This window comes from Giraffa tippelskirchi, chromosome 7, assembly GCF_054371585.1.
Source record: "Giraffa tippelskirchi isolate mGirTip1 chromosome 7, T2T-mGirTip1v1.2.pri, whole genome shotgun sequence".
Lineage (NCBI taxonomy): Eukaryota > Metazoa > Chordata > Mammalia > Artiodactyla > Giraffidae > Giraffa > Giraffa tippelskirchi.
In genome coordinates, this window is record NC_137281.1 from 80,555,595 (window position 1) to 80,580,470 (window position 24,876).

General features: G+C 46.6%; 1 protein-coding gene across 14 annotated transcripts in view; it reads left to right on the forward strand.

Moving 5' to 3' along the window:
* The window catches only part of SMAD3 (SMAD family member 3), a 127,535-nt gene that overhangs the window by 71,298 nt on the left and 31,361 nt on the right, over positions 1-24,876 (forward strand). Inside the window, exon 5 of one of the 14 annotated variants that reach the window (XM_081511860.1) lies at positions 17,568-17,579. The exons of 12 other annotated variants lie outside the window; for them this stretch is intronic. In XM_081511860.1, coding sequence (XP_081367986.1) covers positions 17,568-17,579 — 12 coding nt within the window. Of the gene's footprint in view, positions 1-12,977; positions 13,066-17,567; positions 17,580-24,876 lie in introns of all 14 variants that reach the window. One more of the 14 variants, XM_081511872.1, reaches the window with a different exon arrangement.

Sequence of the window (24,876 nt, forward strand, 5' to 3'; positions counted from 1 at the left end):
TTTTCTACCATGTTTGCTCTTTATGCTGAAGTCTGATCCGTCATGGATCCTGGCCCTGATCCAGGCATGATGACAAGCATCCAGCAAAGGGGAGGGGGACCCCTTTCTCTTCAGGGAAACGGGGAGGTAGCCACAGACAATGGCTGGACCTTTGACCACCTTTCCTGAAAACGTCTTGGACATTTTTCATTTTAGCACTTTAAAGTGGATGTGAGTCGTTTTAATACCTCGGCCATTTTCTGTGTGTTATAGTTAAACTGTTCTTGAATTCTTCCTTGTTTGTGTTTTTAAACAAATTACTTTCATTAGCATCCACCACTCTTTGTGCAATTTATAACGAAACTTGCTTCAGTTTTTGTTTGCTTGCTTTCCTTTGTTTGGTACTGATTTTAGCTTCTGCCATTTTGGAATTTTCTTTTGTGCCATTATTGCCCCCAAGTCCAGTTTTCCTTTGCATATCTGAGTTATTAGATTTTTGTCCATCAGTTTTTAGTCAATGACTTTCATTGCCTGTAGTTTTCACTGTTTCCAGTTTTATTTTGTGCTGAACTTTTTACTCTGGAGCCTATTTTTTCTCCTGGGTCGATTTTTGCAGTTTTTCAATGTTGCCAATTTTCCTTTTATCTTCAACAAAGTAAGGTGTTTGTGATGATAGCCATTACCAGCTTTATTTGGGATTGATTATGTTGTTCAGTTGCTAAGTCATGTCCAGCTCTTTGCAGCCCCGTGGACTGCAGCCCACTAGGCTTCTCTGTCCTTCATATCTCCCAGAGTTTGTTCAAACTCATGTCCATTGAGTCGGTGATGCCATCCAACCATCTCATCCTCTGTCACCCCCTTCTCCTTCTGCCTTCAGTCTTTCCCAGCATCAGGGTCTTTTCCAGTGAGTTGGCTTTTGGGATTGATTATTTCTGTCTAATTTTTCATGGTCATTTGGTCAGAGGGCCTGTGGGAATTGGCGTGATGGGTCCAAATGTCTTCTTTCTTGAAGAGTTTGAAACAAGCTTACAAACTATGATTCTCGCTCTCGGTTTCTCCTTGCTGGATATCACTAAAGCTTTCCTCTTGGCAGCAGAGAAAATGAAAGATATTAGGGATCAGACTTCTCTTAGGAAGGGCTATGTTGTCTCCCTCACCACATTCCTTGCCTTCTGCTCTGTGACCTCCCAAGCTCACCAGCGCCTATTGCCTGCTCGAATGGGGCAGCTCCAGGCTGGTATGCTAGGAAGCACAGTGGATGGGGGTCAGGCACCCCACCCCTGGACAAGTCCCCTCTAAGTCTCCCCTGTGGGCTGGTCTCCCTGTCCGTCTACAGGGTTGCTGGCTGGATAGGCGTTAGAAGTCTTCCAGCTTTATCCTTCTCTGGGTGGGGATGTAGATGCTCCGACTGTCAGGAAGCCACAGTTCCTGCAGGAAAACCCCCTGCGTGACAGAATCAGAGGCATTGCTCATGATCCTCGGCTGGGTTCCAGTCCCTGAGCCCTGGCTGCGCCACATGACATCAGGGCTGAGCTGCCATTGCGGTGGAGCTTGTGGGGAGCCTGCTGGCGAGGGTGGCTATTCGTTCTTTCCAGTCCTGGCTCCTCTGAGTTGCTCCCCGGGACAGTGGCAGGCAGGGGAGCCGAACTCCTCAGTGAGAGTAAACATCTCCCTCCCCTCAAAGGAAAAGCCCCTGCTCTGCCTCTCTGGGCAGCTGGAATGCTGCTCTGTGGGTCTGGGTATTTCTCTTCCTCCATCCAGCCCTCCTTTGATTTCCTGCCGTCTCCTTCAATTAGGTCTGTGACTGTTTTCAGATGGCCATTTGTATATACAAGTCATGTCAGGCATCATCATTTGTGTTTGATTAGATCAATAAAAGCAGCCTTGGCCAAAGGCCAGCGGAGAATTTATAAATATACCCTTCAACTCTTCCCCGCCCTACAAGATGTTGAAACTATCCCGTTAACCCTCCCAACCGAGGCTGCTGGCTGACTTGATCAGGGAAAACATAAAATACCATTTCTTTGGATGCGTTTTCTCTTTATCCTCTTTGTAGAATTTGATCAGTGTTTAAGCAACTGTAGCTGATTCCCTGCCCACTTCAAAGCCAAGGCCCTTCCCTGTGTCTATTTACAAAATTACGTTTGAGAGACTGAAACGTTGGGAACCCGATTCGACGTAGACTGTGCCCTCTGTTAGCTCTCTGTTGCTCAATAAAACGGGCTTAGGCGTCTCTGAGGCAAGTGATGTAAGGAAACTTAAAAACAGATTTTAGCGGCCATGATTCCTCTGTAATGCGCCCACTTTGGAAAAGAAGAGGGTGAGGGACTTAAGTTCACATGGACCTTAAGGATTTTCAGAACCCTATTTTCTTCTGTTTGCTCACATTAGAGAGGGCAAAAATAAGCCTCAGATGCCTTGTGAGATCCAGTTACGTCAGGTTTTCGGATAAAATGTCAAGACAGCAGTGCTTGATTTCCGGCCTTGCCTTTCCCCTCTGTACACTGTCTGCTCTTGCCAGAATTTTTATTAGGGAAAGGGAGCTGTTCTGCTACCCTCCTCCCTCAGGGAAATCATTCCCTCCCTGGCCTTTAACCCTTTAAAGATTGGAAAGGGAATACTTTGATTTCAGGGTTAAATGCAAAGCTTCTCTCTTGGCCTAGGCTGGATTGGAGGGGTGTTAGGAAATACTCAAGAATGTTGCAGCCTGGGGCCTGGAGCTGGTGGGGATTGCTGTTCAGGATGGAAAGAGGCTCACCTGCTTGCCTTCCTGTGGCTGTGCCTTCGCAAAGCATCCCCACTGAAGCAAGGTACCTCCCTTGTCTCTACTAAAGGCCCCCCAAATGTTGGATAACTAGGTTTTTTTTTAAACCTTGGCCCAACCTCACTCAGTTAAAGGTTCAGTAAGTCTGTATTTTTGTCAGCTTGGGTGGAAACCAGGCTTCTGGCCCCGACAAGTCAACGTGTTTGATGTGAGAGGGTAGAAGATTCTAGAAGAGCCAATAAATACAAATTGATGACCTTTGATGACTTATCTCACCATCAAGGCTGCCATTTTCTCTTCTTCCCTAGTCTCCACTGAAAATAAGGTAGCCTTAGTTCTCCCTGTGATTTCAAACAAGAGAAATAGTACCCAGAGGTGGGGTTGATATTCAACTCCCTTCTCTGTTCTCTTCTCTCTACCTCTGCCTGCCCCAAGTGTAGTCCTGGCCACACTTCCCCAGCCTTCCCTGGCATTCAGGGTTGCAGATCCTCCAGGGCTGGCCACTGCCACAGCTTCAAGAAAGCCACCACGAGGCTCTGCAGGCTGTTTTAAGGCCTTCTTTGTGGAGTGAACCCCTCTAGAAGTCTGACATCTTCAGGATGGGAAATTGTAGAGAGATCAAGGGACTTTCCTTCTCAGGCTTTGGGTATTGAGTTCTTGGGTTGATCCAGGCAGATCTAGAGCTGGCAGAGGCTCCAGGTAGCCATACAATTTGTTACTCAGATGGGGACTCTGTGAGTGAAAGGAGATGCATTTACTAATGACACGAGGACAGGGTGAATTGAACTGTCCCAAGTGAACGTTGTGTAGTTGCCCTACAAATGTCCCTCCGCCCTTCAGGTTCCATTTTGTTTTATAAGAAGCAGGGCTTCCCACATTGGAAGAACAGGCAAGAGTTGCAGGCTCAGATGCTCCCAGGGACAGGCAGAAGGTGGGAGGCTGGGGCCTGGTGTCAAGGCAAAGTGGCACTTAAGGATTCATTTCTCACCTAAAAGGGCATTGGTGACATGGCATCAACCAAGGATTGCCAGATCTTCTGATTTTTTTTCAAGAGAAGCCAAAAATGTAGATTTACATATGAAATCTCCCAGCTTTTAAAAGTTGACAACTGACTTAAAAATTTTAAAATCTTTGTGTAGGCCAAGCACAACATCTGTGGGCTGCTGCCTGTTTTCAGCCTCCGGCCCAGACCAATTAATTGGTGGCTTGCTTCTGTGTCTCTGGATTCCGGCAGGGGGAAGTTTCTCAGGAAGTTGCCCAAATTGACCAAATGAAGTGGGGAAGAGGAGAGAGGTGCTTGCCTTGACTTCAATGGAGCATTCATTTGCACAATAAATATTTATTGAGCACCTGTTATGTTCAAAGAACTTTCTCTGTTATGCCGTGTTTTTGGTTTAATGTTTTGAGACAGCTGTCCTACTCATGCTGATGAGTTCTTTATATCTTGCACTGTTATGGGTCCCTGCCTCTCCCCTGGGATTATAACCAGGATGGATACAGCGGGGGAAATTCAAGAAGGGATGTGGAAGGAGCTGGGGCCCAGCTCTCAGGCCCTGGAAAGTTCGTTGGATGTCAGCTTAATGCAAGAGTCCCTAGGAGATGGTCTTCATCTGAGGAAAGACCTGGGCATGATGACCTGGAGCAGAGAGTGCCCAGCCAAGGACACTTATTCTGCAAGGTCCCTGAATGTTGTCCTAAGAGCAGGAAGCAGAAATCACAGAGGAACAGGCTGCATTCAGCCCTGTGTTTGGCAGAACTTGCGAATGGAGTGCTGTATTCTGAGGCTGTTGGGTTAGAGGTTCTAACTGTTAGAACTGGACATGGAACAACAGACTGGTTCCAAATCGGAAAAGGAGTATGTCAAGATTGTATATTGTCACCCTGCTGATTTAACTTATATGCAGAGTACGTCATGCGAAATGCCAGGCTGGATGAAGCACAAGCTGGAATCAAGATTGCCAGAAAAAATATCAATAACCTCAGATATGCAGATGACACCACCCTATGGCAGAAAACAAAGAAGACCTAAAGAGCCTCTCCATGAAAGTGAAAGAAGAGTGTGAAAAAGTTGGCTTAAAGCTCAACATTCAGAAAACTAAGATCATGGCATCTGGTCCCATCACTTCATGGGAAATAGATGGGGAAATAATGAAAATATTGAGAGACCTTTATTTTGGGGGGCTTGAAAATCACTGTAGATGGTGACTGCAGCCATGAAATTAAAAGATGATTGCCCCTTGGAAGAAAAGCTATGACCAACCTAGACAGCACATGGAAAAGCAGAGACATTACTTTTCCAACAAAGGTCCGTCTAGTCAAAGCTATGGTTTTTCTAGTAGTCGTGTATGGATGTGAGAGTTGGACTATAAAGAAAGCTGAATGCCGAAGAACTGATGCTTTTGAACTGTGGTTTTGGAGAAGATTCTTGATAGTCTCTTGGACTGCAAGGATATCCAACCAGTCCATCCTAAAGGAAATCAGTCCTGAATAGTCATTGGAAGGACTGATGCTGAAGCTGAAACTCCAATACTTTGGCCACCTGATGAGAAGAACTGACTCATTTGAAAAGACCCTAATGCTGGGAAAGATTGAAGGTGGGAGGAGAAGGGGATGACAGAGGATGAGATGGTTGGATGGCATCACTGACTGGATGGACATGAATTTGAGTGAGCTCTGGGAGTTGGTGATGGACAGGGAGGCCTGGCGTGCTGCAGTCCATGGGGTCTCAAAGAGTCGGACACGACCGAGTGACTGAACTGAACTGGGTTAGAGGAACTCTAAGTTGGTTTTTGATTATCCAGAAAATCTAATACCTTGAGGCTGCCTCCTGCATACCCACCAGATTCCTGGGCCTTAAACTCTTTTTTTGTTTTTTTAATTTTTATTGGAGTATAGTTGCTTTACAGTCTTGTGTTAGTTTCTGCTCTACAGCAGAGTGAATTAGCTATATGTGTACATATAACCCCTCTGTTTTTGGATTTCCTCTCCCTTTACGTCAGCACAGAGCACTGAGTTGAGTTCCCTGAGCTGTACAGGAGACTCACTAGTTGTCTATTTTATACATAGTGTTAATAGTGTATATATGTCAATCCCAGTCTCCCAGTTCAACCCCCCCACCTCCTTTCCCTGCTTGGTGTCCATCCGTTAGTTCTCTACGTCTGTGTCTCTATTTCTGTTTTGCAAATAAGATCATCTATACCATTTTCTAGATCCCACGCATATATGCGTGAATATGTGATATTTGTGATATTTGTTTGAGTTAACTTCACTCTGTATGACAGTCTCTACTTAATGCTTTTTTTTCTGGTTCGTGATTCTTGTTTCTGATGGGCTTCCAGCTGCTGCTGCTGCTGCTAAGTTGCTTCAGTCATGTCCGACTCTTAGTGACCCCATGGACTGTAGCCCACCAGGCTCCGCTGTCCCTGGGATTTTCCAGGCAAGAATACTAGAGTGGGCTGCCATTGCCTTCTCCGGGGCTTCCAGCAGGTACTGGCTTATTTGTACTCTGGCAGCTGGACAAGGGGCCAGGTGCCCCAGAAAAGCCAGTTCAGCTCTGATGAAAACAGATGCAGTTCACCTGGGGCTGAGGGGAGGCGCAGGTGGGGGCAAGCTCCAGGAGGGTCTGTTCTTGATGCTGTGAAATGTCGCTTGCACATTCCAGTCTCCTGCACCATGAGTTTTAAATTGGGGATGATACTACCTACCCCCAGGATGGTTTGAGACAACTAAGGCACAGAGAGCTAAGTAACTGGCTCGCGGACACACACCTGGGCTAGGAGGAACCCAGTCCCAGGCCAGATGGTTGACTTTCACTGTTCTCTTATCCATGATGCTAAACGATTCCATTTTTAGTTTCCTTTGTGTGTGTGTGTGTTCATTCCTCTTTGTATCTTTTCCCCCCCTCCTATTGTTTCAGGACTATCAGCATTCAAATGTTTAAGAACTGGGGTTTTTCCCTGTGCACTTGGCCAGAAGTAGGAATTCATCACCATCTGTGAACATTTGCAGAGCCCCCATGGTTTGTGTGGAATTATACTAGAAATACTCGACCCTGGGGCTGGGCTGGCAATGAACTCGGTCTTTCTGCAGAACTTTTGAGGACATATCACCAACAGGTTGGAAGGACTTTCCTTCAGGCATGGCGACCCTCTATCTCTCACCTCGTTAACGCTGCCCCCTCCTTTCTTCCCCCCAGTGTCAATCTTAAGTGTGCTAAGTGCCTCTGCTGCTTAGCCTGTCCTAGATAGTGTTAGTCACTCAGTCATGTCCAACTCTCTGTGACCCCATGGACTGTAGCCAGCCAGGCTTCTCTGTCCATGGAATTCTCCAGGCAAGAATACTGGAATGGGTTGTCATTCCTTTCTCTAGGGGATCTTACCAGCCCAGGAATTGAACCTGGGTCTCCTGCATCGCAGGCAGATTCTTTACTGCCTGAGCCACGAGTGTCCTAGATAAAGAGGTTTCCAAGTGATGTACAGCCTTCCCTGATATACAGCCTTCCCACCCTCAAATCTCAGGCTTCTTGAGAGGAACAGAGTGTTTACATCTGGTTTGTTTTGGAATAGGAGGTTGATATAGGGGAGTCTGGAGGCCTGAGTGATTGTAGAGGCTGCCAATGTCTTAAGACATTTGAAAACCACCATGCTAAATTATAGTGAAGCTATAGTGACCTCAAAATTTAAAGATTAAAAAAAAAAAGCTGACAAAATAGTCTTGTGATGCTTGAAAGGACCCCTGCACTTCACCAGGTGGGCCGACCGTGTTGAACATGAACACAGGGATGTGAGTCCATGTGCAAGAGAGAGCTCGACACACACACATCACACCTGGCAGCTTGCTCCTGGGTTTAAACATCCCCCCCAACCTCCCCAGCATTTCCCTGGCATGTCCCTTTGCTCCGTGGATTATTCCTGGCCAGACCACACCCTGCACGCACCCCAGTCCCCGCACTACTGCAGCAGGCATTGGGGTCTCTGTGTACAATTTATTCTCCAGTGCCAGCTTGAAGTTCTGAGACCCGCTCTGTGATGCTCTGAGGCTTTTCAGTGGTGAACAGTTGTTATGAACAGTGTCTCAAGTCATGGATCTGCACACAGTTTTATGTGAATAACTAGATAGTTAAGACGTTCATGTACCAGAGAGGCCGTAACTACTTTTTCAACAAACTCTTTAGTGTGTATATATGTCACGCCTTTTTAGAACATAATGTAGTCATTATGCTTTCGTGTGTCAACACTGGTTTTCTTCAGTTTGTCATGCAGTAAACAGAGAGATAGCTCTGACACTGTCTGTTGGAGCAATAGATGAGATATAATTGACATACAGTAAATGACACTTATTGAAAGTGTACTGTTTGATGAGTTTGGCATATGTACACACATGAAACTATCGGCATGATCAAGATAATGAGCATGTCCTTCAAAAGATCCCTTCTGCCCATTTGTACTTTTGCCTTCCTGTTTGCCTGCTGCCCCTCAGTCTCCAGGCAACCACTGGTCTGCTTTCTGTCACTGTTCATTAGTTTAAACTGCCTAAAATTTTACACTAATGAAATTGTACAGGGTGTACTGCTTTTATTTGGTGGGGGGGATACTTTCATTCACATAGCATAATTATTTTCAGATTCTTTCATGTTTTTGCATGTTGCAATCATGAATTCCTTTTTATAACTGGGTAATATTTCATTGTGTGGATATAAACAGGAGTTTTGCTCTTCATGTTTAAAAGCAAAGAATTTTAGCTGAGGCTGTCAAAAATACGTGATCCATATAAAATATTATGTCCGAGGGGAATATGTACACTTGTGTTTTCTCTTGTTTACTTTTTGTTTTAAAAGTTTCTTATGGAGGAGGGGTTTTTTTCCCTTTTGAAAATGTCCTTTGAAAGAGCAAATATTGGTGTAGAATGCATTTGGCCCTCAATTTTCACTTAATTAAATCAGTAATTATTTAGTGTTTCCTATGGGGACTTGACTTCACATCACAGCCAACAACTGATTTGCTCATGAGGTTCTGACATCCTACCTGTGGTAGAACTGCGCTGCTTTTAGACACAGGATGGTACCAGCTTGCCTTCTATAATCTTCTCAGTGGCCGATGCTGAATGTTGCAGCAGGTACGCCTTCCCTGCCTGTGATTCTTCCGATTCTTCCGTGACCAGGCAGGGGCAGACTCTGCAGTTTCCATTGCAGTTTCCGCAGTTCTGTGATTCCTGCTCAGAGCATTCATGCGGAGCGCAGGCAGGAAGTTAACCTTGTGGATTCCCTCATCCTTGCAAAGCCACACACACAAGGCCGGGGTTGGAGTTGACCATGGGAGTTGAGTTCCTGGCACTTGGGCAGTCCCCAGTGGGAGCTAGAACAGAATGGTATTGCTGGGGTGTTGGAAATGTGTTCCTTTTTTCATTGTTCAGAGAAATTTGCCTGTAGGAAGTCTTCTATGTGTGAGAAAAAAAAAACAACAGTGAGCTGCTGATTAATAGTTAGTCACATTGTCGGAGAAGGGACCTTGGGCATATCCGGTCCAATCTGCCCGTTTTACAGATGAGAACTGAGGCTTGGGGAGCGGGAGTAACTCACACATAGTCACTAAAGCAGGACTGGGACTTGAGGAACCCAGGCAAGACCTTCACTTTCATGATCTCTGAGGATGGGAGTGTCAAGAAAAACTTGGCAAACTTGAGTGGACTTAGGAAGGGGGAAATTGTTCGTCTCCTTAGTCCCTGCTCAAAGCTGCTGGTACCATGTAAAACACCACCACCATGGACAACAACATAAATTGTCCTCAGATGAAGTTTCTATCATGTTCTCACATTTAAACTGGCCCTGGGAGATGAGACACCCTCCCTAAGGTCACCCAGGTGTCAGCGAGAGGAGCCATAGGTGGAATCTAGCTCCTGGCCCCCAGTCTCACCTCGTTCCCACTGTGTCTCCTTCAAGGTGAGTGAAGATGCTGGGCGTCAGCCTGATGCAATGGAAAGACCCTAGGCTTTTGTGTTTGGAGTTCAGAGCTTGACTCTGCTCTCCTGCTCGCTGTGTGACCTTGTGGAAGAATCTTAACCTTTCTGAACTTCATGGTCTTCTTTTACAAAACAGGGCCCTGTCCAGCAGGATAAAAGTATATAAGCATAAAGTGCTTAGCAAAGAACTTGCTTTAGGAAACAACTGATCAATGTTACCTCTGGAATGAAGGTGAGGCAGGTATGGGAAAAGCTAGTGGTGAAAAGAGAGCCTGGAAAGCAAAAATTGGGTCAGATTTGCACCAACTGTGGGCGCCCTTGGCCCTGCTCTTTCACACTGACTCTTCAGTGGTGCACGGTTTGGTCCATTAGTCCTTGATCCTTTGCAAAGCTGAGAAAACTAAGGTGTTCGCTAAGTGCCTGGCACATAGTAGGTCCTCAGTAACTACAGACTGGGGCTGCTGGAGCCCCTCCCTGCCTCTCCCAGTAGAGTGCATGCACCCACAGCATTCCACACACCAGTTGAATGAAACAGGACAAAATCTTGGCAGAGACCAGACTTTGGAGGTGCTGTGCAGATCCAGGGTGGGTGGTTGTCAGTGTAGGTGAGCGATGGTGCTGGAGGTGGCTGTGGCGTGGCACCGGGCTGAGTGGGAATCAGTACAGACTGGGAGGGGGACAGGGGAGAGCGTGTCCCTCACTCAGATGCTGCTTCAAGTCGTGCCCTGCCATTGTCCCGTGGAACATCTCCATGTAAGTAATTGATGCTACGAGCAGGGGAAAGAGGAGACAAAGCCATTCCCTTTACTGGGGAGGCCAGGATCTGCCGAGTGTCAGGGTCAGACTGTTGAAGGGCTGTGGGGACAGAATTGGGTCTTTTTGTGGAGAAGTGGCTCTTCTGCATCTCCACCCGCTTCACCTGGTGACCGAGCAGAAAACGTCCGAGATACTTCTAGAAGCAGCCAAGATGACTCAGGAACTTGAACTTGCCTGGTGCCGGAAGGCAGGCAGAGCCGGGGGGCACCCTATTGTGGGGCAAGAAGAGAACATCCGGGAAACTTTTCCCCACCCTCCGCCAGGCCTCCCCAAGTGACCCCAGCCTCCCTTCCCGCCACCCTGCCCCTTCCAAGGAGCCTGCTTGAGAATTCAGTGATTCACTTCCCGTCTTCCACCCTTGTTTAATGTTCCCTCCATTGTTACCAAACAGTCCAGGCCCCAGTGGCAGGGGCTGTTCTGCACTCTGGCAGCAGAGGGAAGGGAGGGCAGAGCTGTTTACAGAGCCAGGGAGATGGGCCCGGCCTCCTTGGAATAGGGGCCTGGAGGGCGCTGGGGCCTCGACAGCTGGCCGTGCGGAGGGTGGGAAGCGCCAGAAGGCAGTCCTCCTGCCCAGACACCCTCTGGTCTTCCTGCCCTGGAGGGGAGCCCTGCCGTTTGTTGTGGGCTGAGCTTTTTTGTTCCCTGACAGCTGAGTTTTCCATTTCGGGCCACAGATAGTTTTGGGATCATGGATTCCTGGAGTAAAAAAAAAAAAAAAGAAGGGGCCCTGGGGTGATGCTGTCTCTGCTGGGCCTCAGTCTCCTCTTGAGTGGAGAGAAAAATAGGGAGGGAGTGCAATGGTTCATTTTAGAGCCCCCACCCCCACCTCCAGCTCCGAAGTCCTCTGATTCCTGAATCTGGAACAAACCACACGAGGTCATCCGTATTCATTCCTGTGTCTTGGGCAAATCCCACTGCTGAAGCTAGCCACAAATGTGACCTCGTCTGTGAGCCACAGCACCCGTTTCCTGACCTCTGACCTTTGAGGTCAGCAATTCTGCAGCCTCTTACCTTTCTGGGTTTCTTTTTGAATGTTTATTTTTATTTATTTGGCTGCACCGGGTCTTGGTTGCACCATGTAGGGTCTAGTTCCCTGACCAGGGATCAAACCTGGGCCCCCTGTATTGGGAGTAGACTGGACCACCAGGGAAGTCCGCTGTTCTGGTTTGAAGCCAACTTCTCTCTCAAGAACTTGTTTGATACCAATTTAATCTTTTCCTATCGCTTCACAGCTGTGACTGCCACAGTTTTGCTGATACTGCTGTTAGGTTTGGGCTTTTGGGGTTTGTTTTCTTCTAACCTGCAGAAAGAGTGGAAGTCCTGAAGTTTTCTCTTTTCCCCTTTCTGTGTGTTGTTTCGTTTCTGAGATGGTAGTCCCTCTTCTTGATCATGTATTTGCCCTGCTGCTGTTGATGATTCAGATTTGTTTCTTCCAAGGCCCTATGTGCCTAAAGGCAGTCAGGGAACTGTAAGATGTAAACACAACCATTCTAAAGATCCTTTTCACAGCAAATTAGTGTGTTTCTCAGGTAGGTGAACTGTCAGTGCTAGAAAGCAAGCAGACACCCATCATTTTTTTAAGGATTTTTTTTATTGTGGCTATTTTTAAAGTCTTTATTGAATTTGTTACAATATTGCTTTTGTTGTTTATGTTCTAGTTCTTTTTGGGGGCAGAGGGGGGAGAGCATGAGGCATATGGGATCTTAGTTCCCTGACCAGGAATCAAACCAACACCCTCTGCATTGTAAGGCAAAGTCTTAACCACTGGACCACCAAGGTAGTCCCTGAACCCACTGTTGTATAGATGGGATGCGCCATACCTAGAGACCCCTCACCTCTGAGCAGCACAGCCAACGTGGGACCACAGACACTCTAGTCCACTCCCTGGCATAGACCCAGATTTGTTGTGCATATCTTCTCTGCCAGTAAATTCAACACTGATAAAATCTCCACTCAACAAATATTTGTTGAGTAAATTCATCAAAAAGCCTTCTAGCCCGTGTCTGCCTACGACCTTAGCCACATATGACTTTGTCTCTCTCTGGTATGATGAGTGAAGTAGGCAGGACTTCCTCACTCAAAAGCCTTTCAGCTCCCTGCACCCTGCCACTGGCTGCTTTAGCAGAATGAACTGGCACCTGTGGCTGTCAGTCCCCTGCTGTTTTTAATGCACACCTCTGGAAACCAGCTGATTGCTTCGAGAACATTCCTGGCATTGGGTTTCTGGCAGTAACATGCATCTGTGGGTCCCTTTACTACAAGGCTTCATGTCTTGATTGGGTTCATAAGGCTGGGATGCAGCCTGAGGTTTGTATTTGTCACCTCCATCTTCTGATTGTTGCTGCCCAGAGGAGTAATTCCCTTGCCCTGACCTACTTGTGAACAAATGTAATGTGAAAGCCCCGTGCTCCATCCAGGGGACTGGGGAAGTTATTTTAAGTCGGGTCTCTTTGTCCTTAAGGAGATCCTGTCTTCGTTGGGAGGGGAAGCCAAGTACACATGGAAGTTACTTTAATCCCAGGCCTTCAGTGCTGGTGATGGTGAGTTTGGTGAGTGTTGGACAGTAAGGTCTGTAAGTCTTTGATGAGGGGAGAATAGAGAGGGGTCTTTCTGCAGGAAGAGCCACAGAATGGGGGTAATTTTTGAGCTAGAGGCATAATTGGGCCGAAGGGAGCCTCTGGACCCCTAGACCATGTCAGCATACCGCCAAGGACTGAAGATCTCTGGCTGTGGATGCAAGAGCCCCACACTCAGGCACTATGGCCACAACATGTTACCTCAACAACTTGAGCCAGCGAAGCACCATGAATTTCCATACCTGTAATGCAGGCCTCTAAATACATGTGTGCTGTTTGGGAAGTGGGCGTCTGATGAGGCGGTGGGTGGGTAGGTACTCTGGGGGTACTTGGCTGGGACTGGGTGCATTGGGTGTGGGAGAGTGTTGTGAGGGTGCTGGACCCAAGGAGAAGGAGCTTCACCTGGAAGCTTTTCTGTGCTCCGGAGAGAAGCTGCTGGGAGGTCGGGGTTGGTGCAGTGAGGGGGAGAGGGGGGGTTGGTGATGCAGCTTTAAGCCTAGAGCTGTTTAGTCCTTGAGGCCAGCTTAAGCAGCAGGTGATTGCCACCCTGACATTGTAAGTTCTGAAGTCCTCCCTTCTTGTTTACTGGGAATTCACATCTTCCTGCCCATAGGGGTTCTTTGCTGTCTTAGGTGCAATTGCCCCCAATGAACCAGAACCTTTTGTTGTGAGACAATAGGAAGTCTGTCCCCTTAGACTGAAAGGAATGCTAATTGGCTGCTTAAATTGTCCTCAGGATAGTGATGCCCAGAATATACAGGACACCCATTCTTTGTTACCGGTTAGATGGAAACTGCTTATGTAAGCTTGTAAAGTTTTGGACCAGAGAGAGGCAGAGTGTCAGTGGAATGTTAGATACTGCTGTCCTGCAAATGCTGTCTTTTCTGCTTACAAAGGTAGCTGTTTAACTTCATGGGCCTTAAACTCAACTTTTTTCTAGAAATGTGGTCATTTCCCACCTCTCCCTTGCTTCCAGCTCCCCTACAGTGGCTGCCCTGAAAGGTTTGAGGATTCTTACTTAAGGCTTTGGGGCCTATTTACTTTTTAAAAATTAATTTTTATTGGAGTATGGTTGCTTTACAATGTTGTGTTAGTTTCTCTGCAAAGTGAATCAGTTATACATATAACCCTTCTTTTTTAGATTTCCTTCCCATTTGTGGGGCCTCTTTTAAAAATAGGGGAAAGAGTGGTAAATGTGATTAAGACTGAAATGTGGGAATGTTCTTTTCCCAACCCATATTGTATGGTATTTCACCAGAAATGGTTGTAAACTTGGAACTTGAGTGAACGTTTGCTGGAAGCCCTACTCCTCAGTTCAAATGTCACAGAAAGTTGCCAGGTTTACCCTGCATGCTCTATAGCGCTTATGACATTGTTTTATCTCTCTGGCCAGTGACTCATAATGAAGGAAGTCAAAACTGAGCAATTAACAGAAAACCTCCTCATTTGTCCTCTTCACCTCTCCCCCCCAACTCCCCTAGTCACGAACACTGCCTGACATTTTCTATACGTCTTTGGAAACTTTGATTTGTTTTAATAGGACAAGGCAGCGAGTGATCATCATCATTGCCTGGTTCCACTCCTTGAGGCCCAACTGTCTGTGAGAATCTTCTCCAAAAAAAAAAAAGAGACAAAGAAAATCCCATCCCCAAACGTGCAGTCTGCCCACAGGAAGTGATTCATGGGGCTCAGTTCATGCAAACCTGGTGGGGCAGGAGGTGGAAGGCTGGGAACTGGGTCTGGGAAAAGACAGCCCCGGAGAGGCTACTCAGACCGTAATGGTTTCTGCTGGAAGAAAGTGAAAAACAGAATGACTAAGAGTCCTGTAATAAGAGTTGTTTGTTTAGCGAAGTGAGCTAATATTGAAGTTCACTGGCAGATAAGACAAGAGAAATAGCAGTTGTCAGGGGAGGTGACTCTTTGGAGCCCTGCCTTTTTATTTTGTAAGAGATCAAAGACATTTCTCAGTCTTCAGGCATTTATTAGTGGAAGGCTGATCTGCAGTTCAAGCCCCAGTTTTCTCTTCTTCAGAAAAAAAAAGATCTAAGCCGAGATAATGATCTAACAGTCTCCAAAAGCTGCCCCCCTACCCCCACTTTTTTTTAACTTTTCCCTCCAAAGTTAGGCTGTGGAGGCTAATGAATCTCTTTCCCCAACTGCTCAGGAGTGTCATGTTGTCAGAGAGAGAAGGAACCCTTTTGTCTTCTTGTGTGAGTCTGTCCTCTGGGCTTCAGACTACCATTTTCTCTTCTTTTCCCCCAAATTGAAAATACAAATGAATCCATTTCTCCAGAGCAGTTTGGAAGTAGGGACCCTCTAAGTGTGGGCTGTGTGAATAGCCATGCTGCAGAGCCAGGGCCACGGGAGGCCAGTGTCACCCAGTAGAATGAGAAGTATCAAAACACACCTGAATTCACAATTCCATTTCAAACTCCCTGTATTTTATGAAGTGAGCTTTCAGGGTGCGGGTTGTAATAAAAGCTGGGCTGAAGTGTACTTTTTGCCTTAAGCCCATCAGAACATGGCCAAGGGCTATGAGTATCCTGAACGTTCTGTAAGTGATCTCTTTAAAAATAAACAAATACATGATCTTCAGGCTTAATTCCCTTCTTAGTGAATATTAACTGGCAGAGCAAAATGGCCATCCAGAAAGTTCCGTGAAGCCTGGCAACAATTCTTTCCCTCTTATTTCGGTAACCAGAGATCAACCCAGACTTCTGTCACATCTTCCCTTTCCAGTGTGAAACCTCTGTTATCCTGCCGAGAAAAAAGTCATCCCCGTCAAGTTGGTTATTGGAGGAAAAAAAAAAGTTTCTGAACACCAAAGCTGTGAAATAGAAAGGTTCCCCAGGAAGCACTCCTTTTCCTCCTTGTCGTCCTTCTCCCCGTCTCCCTCCAAGATGTAACTACTTTCTTTGCGTGGCTGAGGGGGACGGGAGGGTACCATGACCGTGGTCTCGCCAGTCCCACAGAGAGCCTCGGGTTCAAACAGAATGATCGCAGGCATGGGGAGCTGGGTTTGGGGTGTGATCCCAGCTTACGAAGTCAGGCACCACTTCTTGCTCATCTGGGCAACTTTGAGCAGGTCACTCAATGTCACGTGAATCTTTCACCTGTAAAATGGGATTGAGGAGACCCACCCCACAGAATCCCTGTATCGAGGGCGATGATGAGTGAGGAGTGCCAGATTGGCACCTGCTCTGAGGTGGAAATTGCTTCTGGTTCCCCAACCTGTGCCCATGCCCAGAGTATTTCCATAGCCCACAGGTTCTCAAGGAACCTAGGGGAGTGACTTTGCCCTCTAGGGAAACTTTGGTGATATCTGGAGATGATTTTGGTTATTACAGCTGGGAGGTGAGGTGCTACTGGCATCTAGAGGGTACAGGCTAGGGATGCTGCTAAATATCCTACGACACACAGGACAGCTGTGGCTCCTCTCCACCCCAACATAGGGTGGTCTGTCCCCACATGTCGGGAAAACTGAGGTTGAGCAACCGGGGTGAGGAGGGGACTGGGCTCCCCTTACAGCCTGATGTTGAAAGATTCTTGGTATATGTGTGCTTTACAGATGATTGTAATTAAGTGAACTTTTTCTCCAGATCAGCCTCCTTTTTCTGTAGAAAGTGCATACCCTGTGTGTATCCCTGGCCCCTTGGGAGGAGGGAGGCCCTGAGGTCCAGATAATGTGTTTCCTGTGGGATCTACCCCCCGCAGTGGGCAGGATGAGGTGTTCCTTGGCTTCTTCCTTCCAGGGTTTGCCCAGGGGGTCCTCCCACCTCTGGGGCTCACACTCGGTCCCCATCTGCTTGGAGCCCTTGTCACGGATCTGAGCCAGCCACTCTGGAAAGCTCTCTGCGGGGAGGGGAGAGATCAGTCCAGTGGGGAGGAGTGAGAGCTGGTTTCTGCTCCAGAGCACAGCACGGGGGGCTTCAGCCTGGCATTGAAGGGGTTGTCCCCCAGTGTGGCAGCCTGAAGCACCAGTTATTACCCATTGGCAAGTTCAGATGGGAATTGGGTTGTTCTTGGTGAAGTGGTTCAGTGACTGGTATCAGGGGTTGTGAAAGTCTGTTTTCAGCTCCTCACAGGCCAATCTAAACTGGAACATTAAAAAAAACGTGCTTAGTATACTTAACAGAACTTGCTGAGGACACTTATGAAACTGGGGCTGGAGCGTGTGGTTGCTGTGGTGGGGTTACAAGGAAACCTCAATTATCCGGAACTTGGGGACCACCCCCCATTCCCCCGTACCAGAGTCCTCCTTTGTGGCACCAGATGATAAGAAGGAGCGATATTGGAAATGTTGCTTTTTATTTAAACTGTAACAACCAAAGTAAACTTTGAAAAGATTTGGGGAATAGTAGATTCAATATTCAGCTAAATTTCTTTTTGTTTGTAACAGGTTATTTTAATGTAACTTTCAGAAGGTTGCACTGGTGGGACAGAAATTATAGCATACATCCTTCACCTAGACCAAGTGCTCAGACCCGGTTTTTAAAAAATATTTATCATCCTGAAGATTGAGAACTCCAGGCAACTTACGATTCAATACAATAAAGAAAAATTATTGGTATGTTTTGTTGCACTCAGCTTACTGAGGGCGAATATGGACTCATATGTTTTTTCAGACTTTAGCAGCAGCAAGTTCTGGCTGCTGTGAAATAACAGCTGGGCGACCACCTCGCTCTGTGTTCACTTGCTGGGTGACCTTGAAGTGCTTAATCTATCCGTCTGTTTCCTCAACCACAGAAGGAAGGAATTGGTCAGGATGCTCTCAAGGTCCTCAAGTCCCAGCCGTCTGCAGTTCTCCAGAGTGGGTTTTTAGGTAGACAGTTACCCGGGGCTTAGCTGACCAGGAACACTTCGTTCCTTAAATGCTAGACCTCTGTGCTTTGTCACCTGCAATCCCTTGACTAGACATGTGACCCCTGCGTGGCATTTCTGCCTGGAACAAAGGATGCTTTAGTTTTGGCTATGGGTTTTTTGGGATTTTTTTTTTATTTTTTTTTTGTGTGTGTGGCTGTACTGGATCTTTGTTGCTGCTCATGGGCTTTCTATAGTTGTGGTGAGCGAGGGCTTCTCACTGCAGTGCCTTATTGCAGAGTGTGGTCTCTAGGCACTCGGGCTTCAGTAGTTGTGGTGATCAAGCTTAGTTGCTCCTGGTAGGTGGGATATTCCTGCACCAGGGATCGAACCTGTGTTCCTTGCATTGGCAGGCAGAGTCTTAACCACTGGACCACCAGGGAAGTCCTGGTTTTGGCTGTGTTGACCAAAGGGAGAGGATCCTGGGTGAACCCCTAAATCCAGTGGCCCTCTCAGCAGGACTATTTGCAGGGCTTTCATATTTGCTGCTCTATCAAACAGTTGTCCTGGGCCGTCCTTGGCATGGAAGATGGAAAGGAACATTCTGATACTTACATATGAAGGAGGGGCAGAGCAGCAGATCTCAGAGCAGACCAGTGGTGCTCAAAGGCCAGGTGGAACCAAAGGAACTGTTACTACTCAATGAGCAAATTGAAAAAAAAAGCTGGTCTCTGGAAGAAGCTAGAAAGTTTAGTTATGTGTATGTGTTTTAAGTAAAATAGACTTCACCTGAAATATGATAATATTAACAAATTTGCTTTTTGTTCCCTTCTTCTGCTCTGGCGCCTGAGATTTGGTGGGTATTCAGTAACTCTTTGATGATGGATAAGAAGTCAGTTTCCCTGGTAGGGATGCAGCATGGGACAGCAGGGGAAAAAGCACTGTTTACCCCACCCTCCATTTCTCCACCTGAGTCTGGGTCTGAATTCTGGCCCTGCTCCTGTACAAGTTACATGACCTTGGTTGAGCCCCTTTAGTTCTCTGAACTCGGGGAAGGCAGGATGCACTGGGGTTGAGCCATCTTTATAGTCTCACATAGTAGCAGTGTGCCCGGGCTTCTTCGGTGGCTCAGCTGGCAAAGAACCTGCCTGCCAATGCAGGAGATGCAAAAGATGCAGGTTAGATCCCTGAGTTGGGAAGATATCTTGGAAAAGGAAATGGCAACTCAGTCCAGTATTCTTGCCTGGAAAATCCCATGGACAAAGGAGCCTGGCAGGCTACAGTCCGTGGGGTCAGAAAGACTTGGACATGACTGAGCACACATGCATGCTCGGGCAGCAGTGTGCCCCGCATATGGTTTGTGCTGTGAATAGATCTCGGTGTGTTTCTGGAGTGCTCCTAATCTCCCAGCCGCATGTCCAAGTCTGCTGGTTTCATGTCGGCCCCCAGATGGCTGTGGGTCAGGTCACAGACCTCTGGTCACAGGGATGTGAGGGCGTGTGGGCCCCGGGCCTGCCTCTCTGCCTGAGTGCACTGGCGGGCTCCGCTTCACCATCAGCTCTGGACTTTGGCATGTCCATGTCCTTGGCTGGGGCTCCCACCACCATTTTGGGACACTTTACAGGCCCCATTTGGAGCCAATGGGAGGAAACCTAATTTCCTGCCACAGGAAATGGTTCAGCTGGTGAAAAATATATTTAAGGAATAAAACCTCTGTCAGAGGAGCTTGAGAGTGTTGCTGGAGAAACTCTTGAGGGTCTCTCATCAGGAAGCCACTGGGTGTGGGACAAGACCTCAGCCCAGAGGCGGATTACCCAGACTGTGCTCTTTGCCCCAGCAGCTGGTCTTGGGCCACGCCGAGAAAGGACGGGGTCAGGGAGAGGGGCAGGTTGTAAATAGACCCTTTTCTGCAGTGGAGCATGTTTATGGTAACATCAGCTCAGAATTAAGACTTATTTATTGGATTTACTTAAAATGGGCCCGGTGCCCTGTAAGGCTGGGAGGGTGTGTACCGGACACATGGACTAAATTAGATCCAGCAGCTGAAACTCCCAGTTCACTATTAATCCTTTGGTAAGCATTACTGGGTGTTTTGAGTGGGACAGAGGGAGAGAAGGAACACTACCGGGGCTGGCTCTGTGCAGCCTTGAACCCAAAGGAGTAGTCGGTGATGCGTAAAAGGACATGAATGAGATGCCCTCCTCGTACATGAATTGTACAGTCCAGAAGCAGAGGCATGAACTAGATGACTTCTTTTTTTGAATGTTTATTTATTTGGCTCCTTGGGTCTTATTTGTGGCACAAGAGATTTTCATTGCAGTATGTGGGCTTCTCTCTAGTTGAGGCACATGGGCTCAGTAGTTGTGGCACACTGGCTTACTGCCCCATGGCATGTGGGGTCTTAGTTCCCCGACCAAGGATTGAACCCACGTTCTCTGCGCTGGATGGCAGATTCTTAACCACTGGACCACCAGGGAAGTCCCCAGGTGACTTCTTGAGGATACTGCCAAGCCAGACCAGTGGTCATACGCTCAGGAGCTGGAGAGTGTGCCTCCACCCTCCCGACCTGATGGTGTCTCCCCACCATCGGGCCTGGCCTGGCAGCCAGGAGACCTGCCCTGTAGCTATAACTGGGGTGCAGACAGCTGTGTGGTCCTAGGAGGGGCGCTTTTCCTCTCAATGGAGTGAGGCGGGACCATTACAAGATTTGCCTTATGACCAAACTGCATCTTGGTGAGGCTGCTCTGAGATAAGGAACACAAGAGTCTTGTGAAGACTAGAAGCATCAGGCTACCCAAGGCCTCACTGTGGCCTCCAGGGCTGTGCACTCAGATGGCCCAGGCAGGGGAGGAGCCTGGTGTCTTAGAGCTCCTACTGGGTACCTTTCTCTTCCGGGTGCTGTCATAGTGATAGGAGTAGTAATAGTGATACTACAAAAATGACAAAGGATTGATGCCATGTATTGTATCCTAACTATTTGCCAAAAGCTTTCCCTGGAATGTCCTCCCAACAATCCAGCAAAGGGACTTATTTAAGATGAAAGATAATTAAGACCAAGACATTAAGCAATCTGATCAAGTTTACACAGCTGTTGACCAGAGGGTCAGTATTTGAATCCAGGTTTATCTAAGCCCAAAGCCCCAAAGTCCTTTTTTTTTTAAGTTGTGGTATATTTGACATACAACAAACTGCATGTTTATTTCCAGTGTACAGTTTGGTCAATTGTGACCTGTGTATATGCTTGCAAAACCACCACCAGGGATAAAACCACCATATGACCCAGCAATCTCACTTCTAGGCATATACCCTGAGGAAACCAAAATTGAAAAAGACACATGTATCCCATTGTTCATTGCAGCACTGTTTGCAATAGCTAGAACATGGAAGCAACCTAGATGGCCATCAACAGATGAATGGATAAAGAAGTTATGGTACACATACACAATTGATATTACTTGGCCATCAAAAGGAATGCATTTGAGTCAGTTCTGATGAGGTGGATGAACCTAGAACCTATTATACAGAGTGAAGTGAGTCAGAAAGAGAAAGATAAATATTGTATTCTAACACACATATACGGAATCTAGAAAAATGGTACCAAAGAATTTACTTACAGGGCAGCAAGATGGGGAAACAGTGGAAACAGTGTCAGACTTTATTTTTCTGGGCTCCAAGATCACTGCGGATGGTGATTGGAGCAATGAAATTAAAAGACGCTTACTCCTTGGAAGGAAAGTTATGACCAACCTGGACAGCATATTAAAAAGCAGAGACATTACTTTGCTAACAAAGGTCCATCTAGTCAAGGCTATGGTTTTTCCAGTGGTCATGTATGGATGTGAGAGTTGGACAGTGAAGAAAGCTGAGCGCCGAAGAATTGATGCTTTTGAACTGTGGTGTTGGAGAAGACTCTTGAGAGTCCCTTGGACTGCAAGGAGATCCAACCAGTCCATCCTAAAGGAGATCAGTCCTGGGTGTTCATTGGAAGGACTGATGTTGAAGCTGAAGCTCCAATACTTTGGCCACCTGATATGAAGAGCTGACTCATTGGAAAAGACCCTGATGCTGGGAAAGATTGAGGGCAGGAGGAGAAGGGGACGACGGAGGATGAGATGGCTGGATGGCATCACTGACTCGATGGACATGGGTTTGGGTGGACTCAGGGAGTTGGTGATGGACAGGGAGGCCTGGCGTGCTGCGATTCATGGGGTCGCAAGGAGTCGGACACGACTGAGTGACTGAACTGAACTGAACTGAATGGAGAAACAGACATAAAGAACAGACTTATGGACATGAGATGTATGGTAAGAGTAACATGGAAACTTACATTACCATATGTAAAATAGCCAATGGGAATTTGCTGTATGGCTCAGGAAACTCAAACAGGGGCTCTGTATAAACCTAGAGGGGTGGGATGGGGAGGGAGATGGGAGGGAAGTTCAAAAGGAAGGGGATATATGTATACCTATGGCTGATTCACGTTGAGGTTTGACAGAAAACAACAAAATTCTGTAAAGTAATTATCCTTTGATTTTTTTTAAAAAAAACCACCACCAGGAGGCAAGGTACCAACTATCACTTTTATTCGTTGATAAGCCCCCTCTCCCATCCCCCTCCAACCCCCATCCTCAGGCAACCTCGGATCTGCTTGCTGTCATGCAAATATAAGGTTGCATTGTTCCTTGACTTTACTGTATATAATGTTATACAAACAGAATCACACCTGGCTTCTTTCACTGGGAATGATTGTTTTTCAATTCATCCATGTTGTTTGTATCGATGGTTCATCCTTTTTTGTTGCTAGACTTTGTATGGCTGTTTCAGTTTGTTTATTCATTCGCTTGTTGAGAAGCATTGGGTCATCTCCAGTTTAGGGCCTTATGAATACAGCTGGGATGTACATTCATGCACATGTGTTTGTGTGGACAGATGCCTTCATTGCTCTTGGGTAAGACTTCGGAGTGGACCGGGTGGACCATATGGTGGGTTTATATTTTGAAATTTTATGAAATTTCTAAGCTGTTTTTCAAAGTAGTTGTACCATTTTACATTCCCACCAGCAACATATGAAGTTTTAGTTGCTCTGCATCCCTGCCAGGACATGGCAGTCTTCCCAGTAGTAGCTGTTTTAGTAATGATGGAGTGGCATCTCATTGTTTTAGTTTGCACTTCTCTAATGCCTAGTGATGTCAAGCATCTTTTCATCCTCCTTTTTTGCCACATTTATATCTTTTTGTGTACTGTCTGTTCAAGTCATTTACCTGTTTTGTTTTTGAATAGTTGGGTTGTTTGTTTTCTTCTTAGTGAGTTTTCAGAGTTCTTTATGTATTCTGAAAATAGGTCTTTTATTAAATATGTTGGTGATTTAGTCACTAAGTTGTGTTCGACTCTTGCAACCTCATGGACTGTAGCCCACCAGATTCCTCTGTCCATGGGATTTCCCAGGCAAGAATACTGGAATGTGTTGCCATTTCCTTCTCCAGGGGATCTTCCTGACCCAGGAATTGAACTGGGGTCTCCTGCATTGCAGGCAGATTCTTCACCGACTGAGCTACAGAGGAAGCCCCATCAAATATATTCTTTGCAAATATTTTCTCCTAATTTGTGGCTTGTCTGTTTTATTCTCTTAACAGGGTCTTTTCAAAGACCAGAGGCTTAGACTTTGATGATGTCCAGTTCATCAACTTAAAAAAAAATTGGAATATGTTTCTGATGTAGTATCTTTGCCCATCCCACGGTTACAAAGATGCTCTCCTATGTTTTCTTCTAGAAGTTGTATAGTTTAAAGCTTTATATTATGACCCACCTTAGTTAATTTCTGTATAAGGTACAAGGTGTAGATTGCATCTTGTTTTCCTCGCATATGGCTGTCCAGTTGTTCTAGCACCATTTGTTGAAAATGGTCTCTTCTTTTTCTACTAAATTATCTTTGGACCTTTTTCAGAAACCAGTGGATCATATCTATGTGGCCATTTCTGGACTCTATGAGTGTCCATTGATCTGTACCTTGATTATTGATTATCTTGTACCTTGATTATCTTGATTGTATATTGTATATTGTATGATTGTATATTGATTATCTTGTATCTTGATCTGTACCTTGATTATTGATTATCTGTACCTTGGTTTAAAAAAAATTTATACTATTAAAATAATTCATGTATGTAGTTTAAAAACTCAAGAAGTCCGTGAAAAACTCTCTTGAGTTTTTAATTTATATTCTTATTTTTTATTTTCAGGAATGTTTTTCAATAGTTTGTAAGTGTTCCTGTTTTAGGATTCCAGTGACTTGTCTCCCTGAGAGTAGTTTTTGTTTTGTTTCCTTTTGTTTGGAAGTTTTCTTCTGCTCCCTACATTGTCTCAGACTTCTTTCTTTCTCCCCCACTTATGTCTGTCTCTGTGGGGATTCCGGATGTGCGTCTCTATTAGAGAGTGTGGCAGTGAAAAGCTGAGTGCCTGCTTGGTGTATGGCGATGGGAGGGGCCTGTTGGCAAATGGGCTTCCCTGTAGGGCAGGTTAGCAGGAACTGGGTCGTTTTGTTGGGTGATCCCCAGACGTCAGTGTTGCAGGTCTTTTCTCCTGGGCTGAGCTGTTTAATTCCTCTACAGGTGGGACTGGGAGCATGGGCCTGACTGTTACTGTCCTGGGTGCCTGGTGAACAAGGGAACATTCACGAAATCCTGTTTCTAACCCTTGTCTGACTTCACCCTCTGCTGTGCCCTGTGACCCCATGCAGAGCCCTGCTCTCCGGATCATTTTCCACAGAGAGCAGACCTGTCTCTGGCAGGCCTGGGGAGGTCCTGTTTGTGGGGAGGCTGGCAGGGAAGGAGCTGGGACCTGCCAGCCTCTTCTGCAGACTTTAGCCCCATCTTCCTATTCTCAGCCAAGTCTTGACAGTGTGTGGTGCCTCCCAACTCCTGAGTCTTCCCAGGTTTTGAGGCCCAATGGGAATCACTTCTGTTGGCTTCCTCTGATGATGCTTGG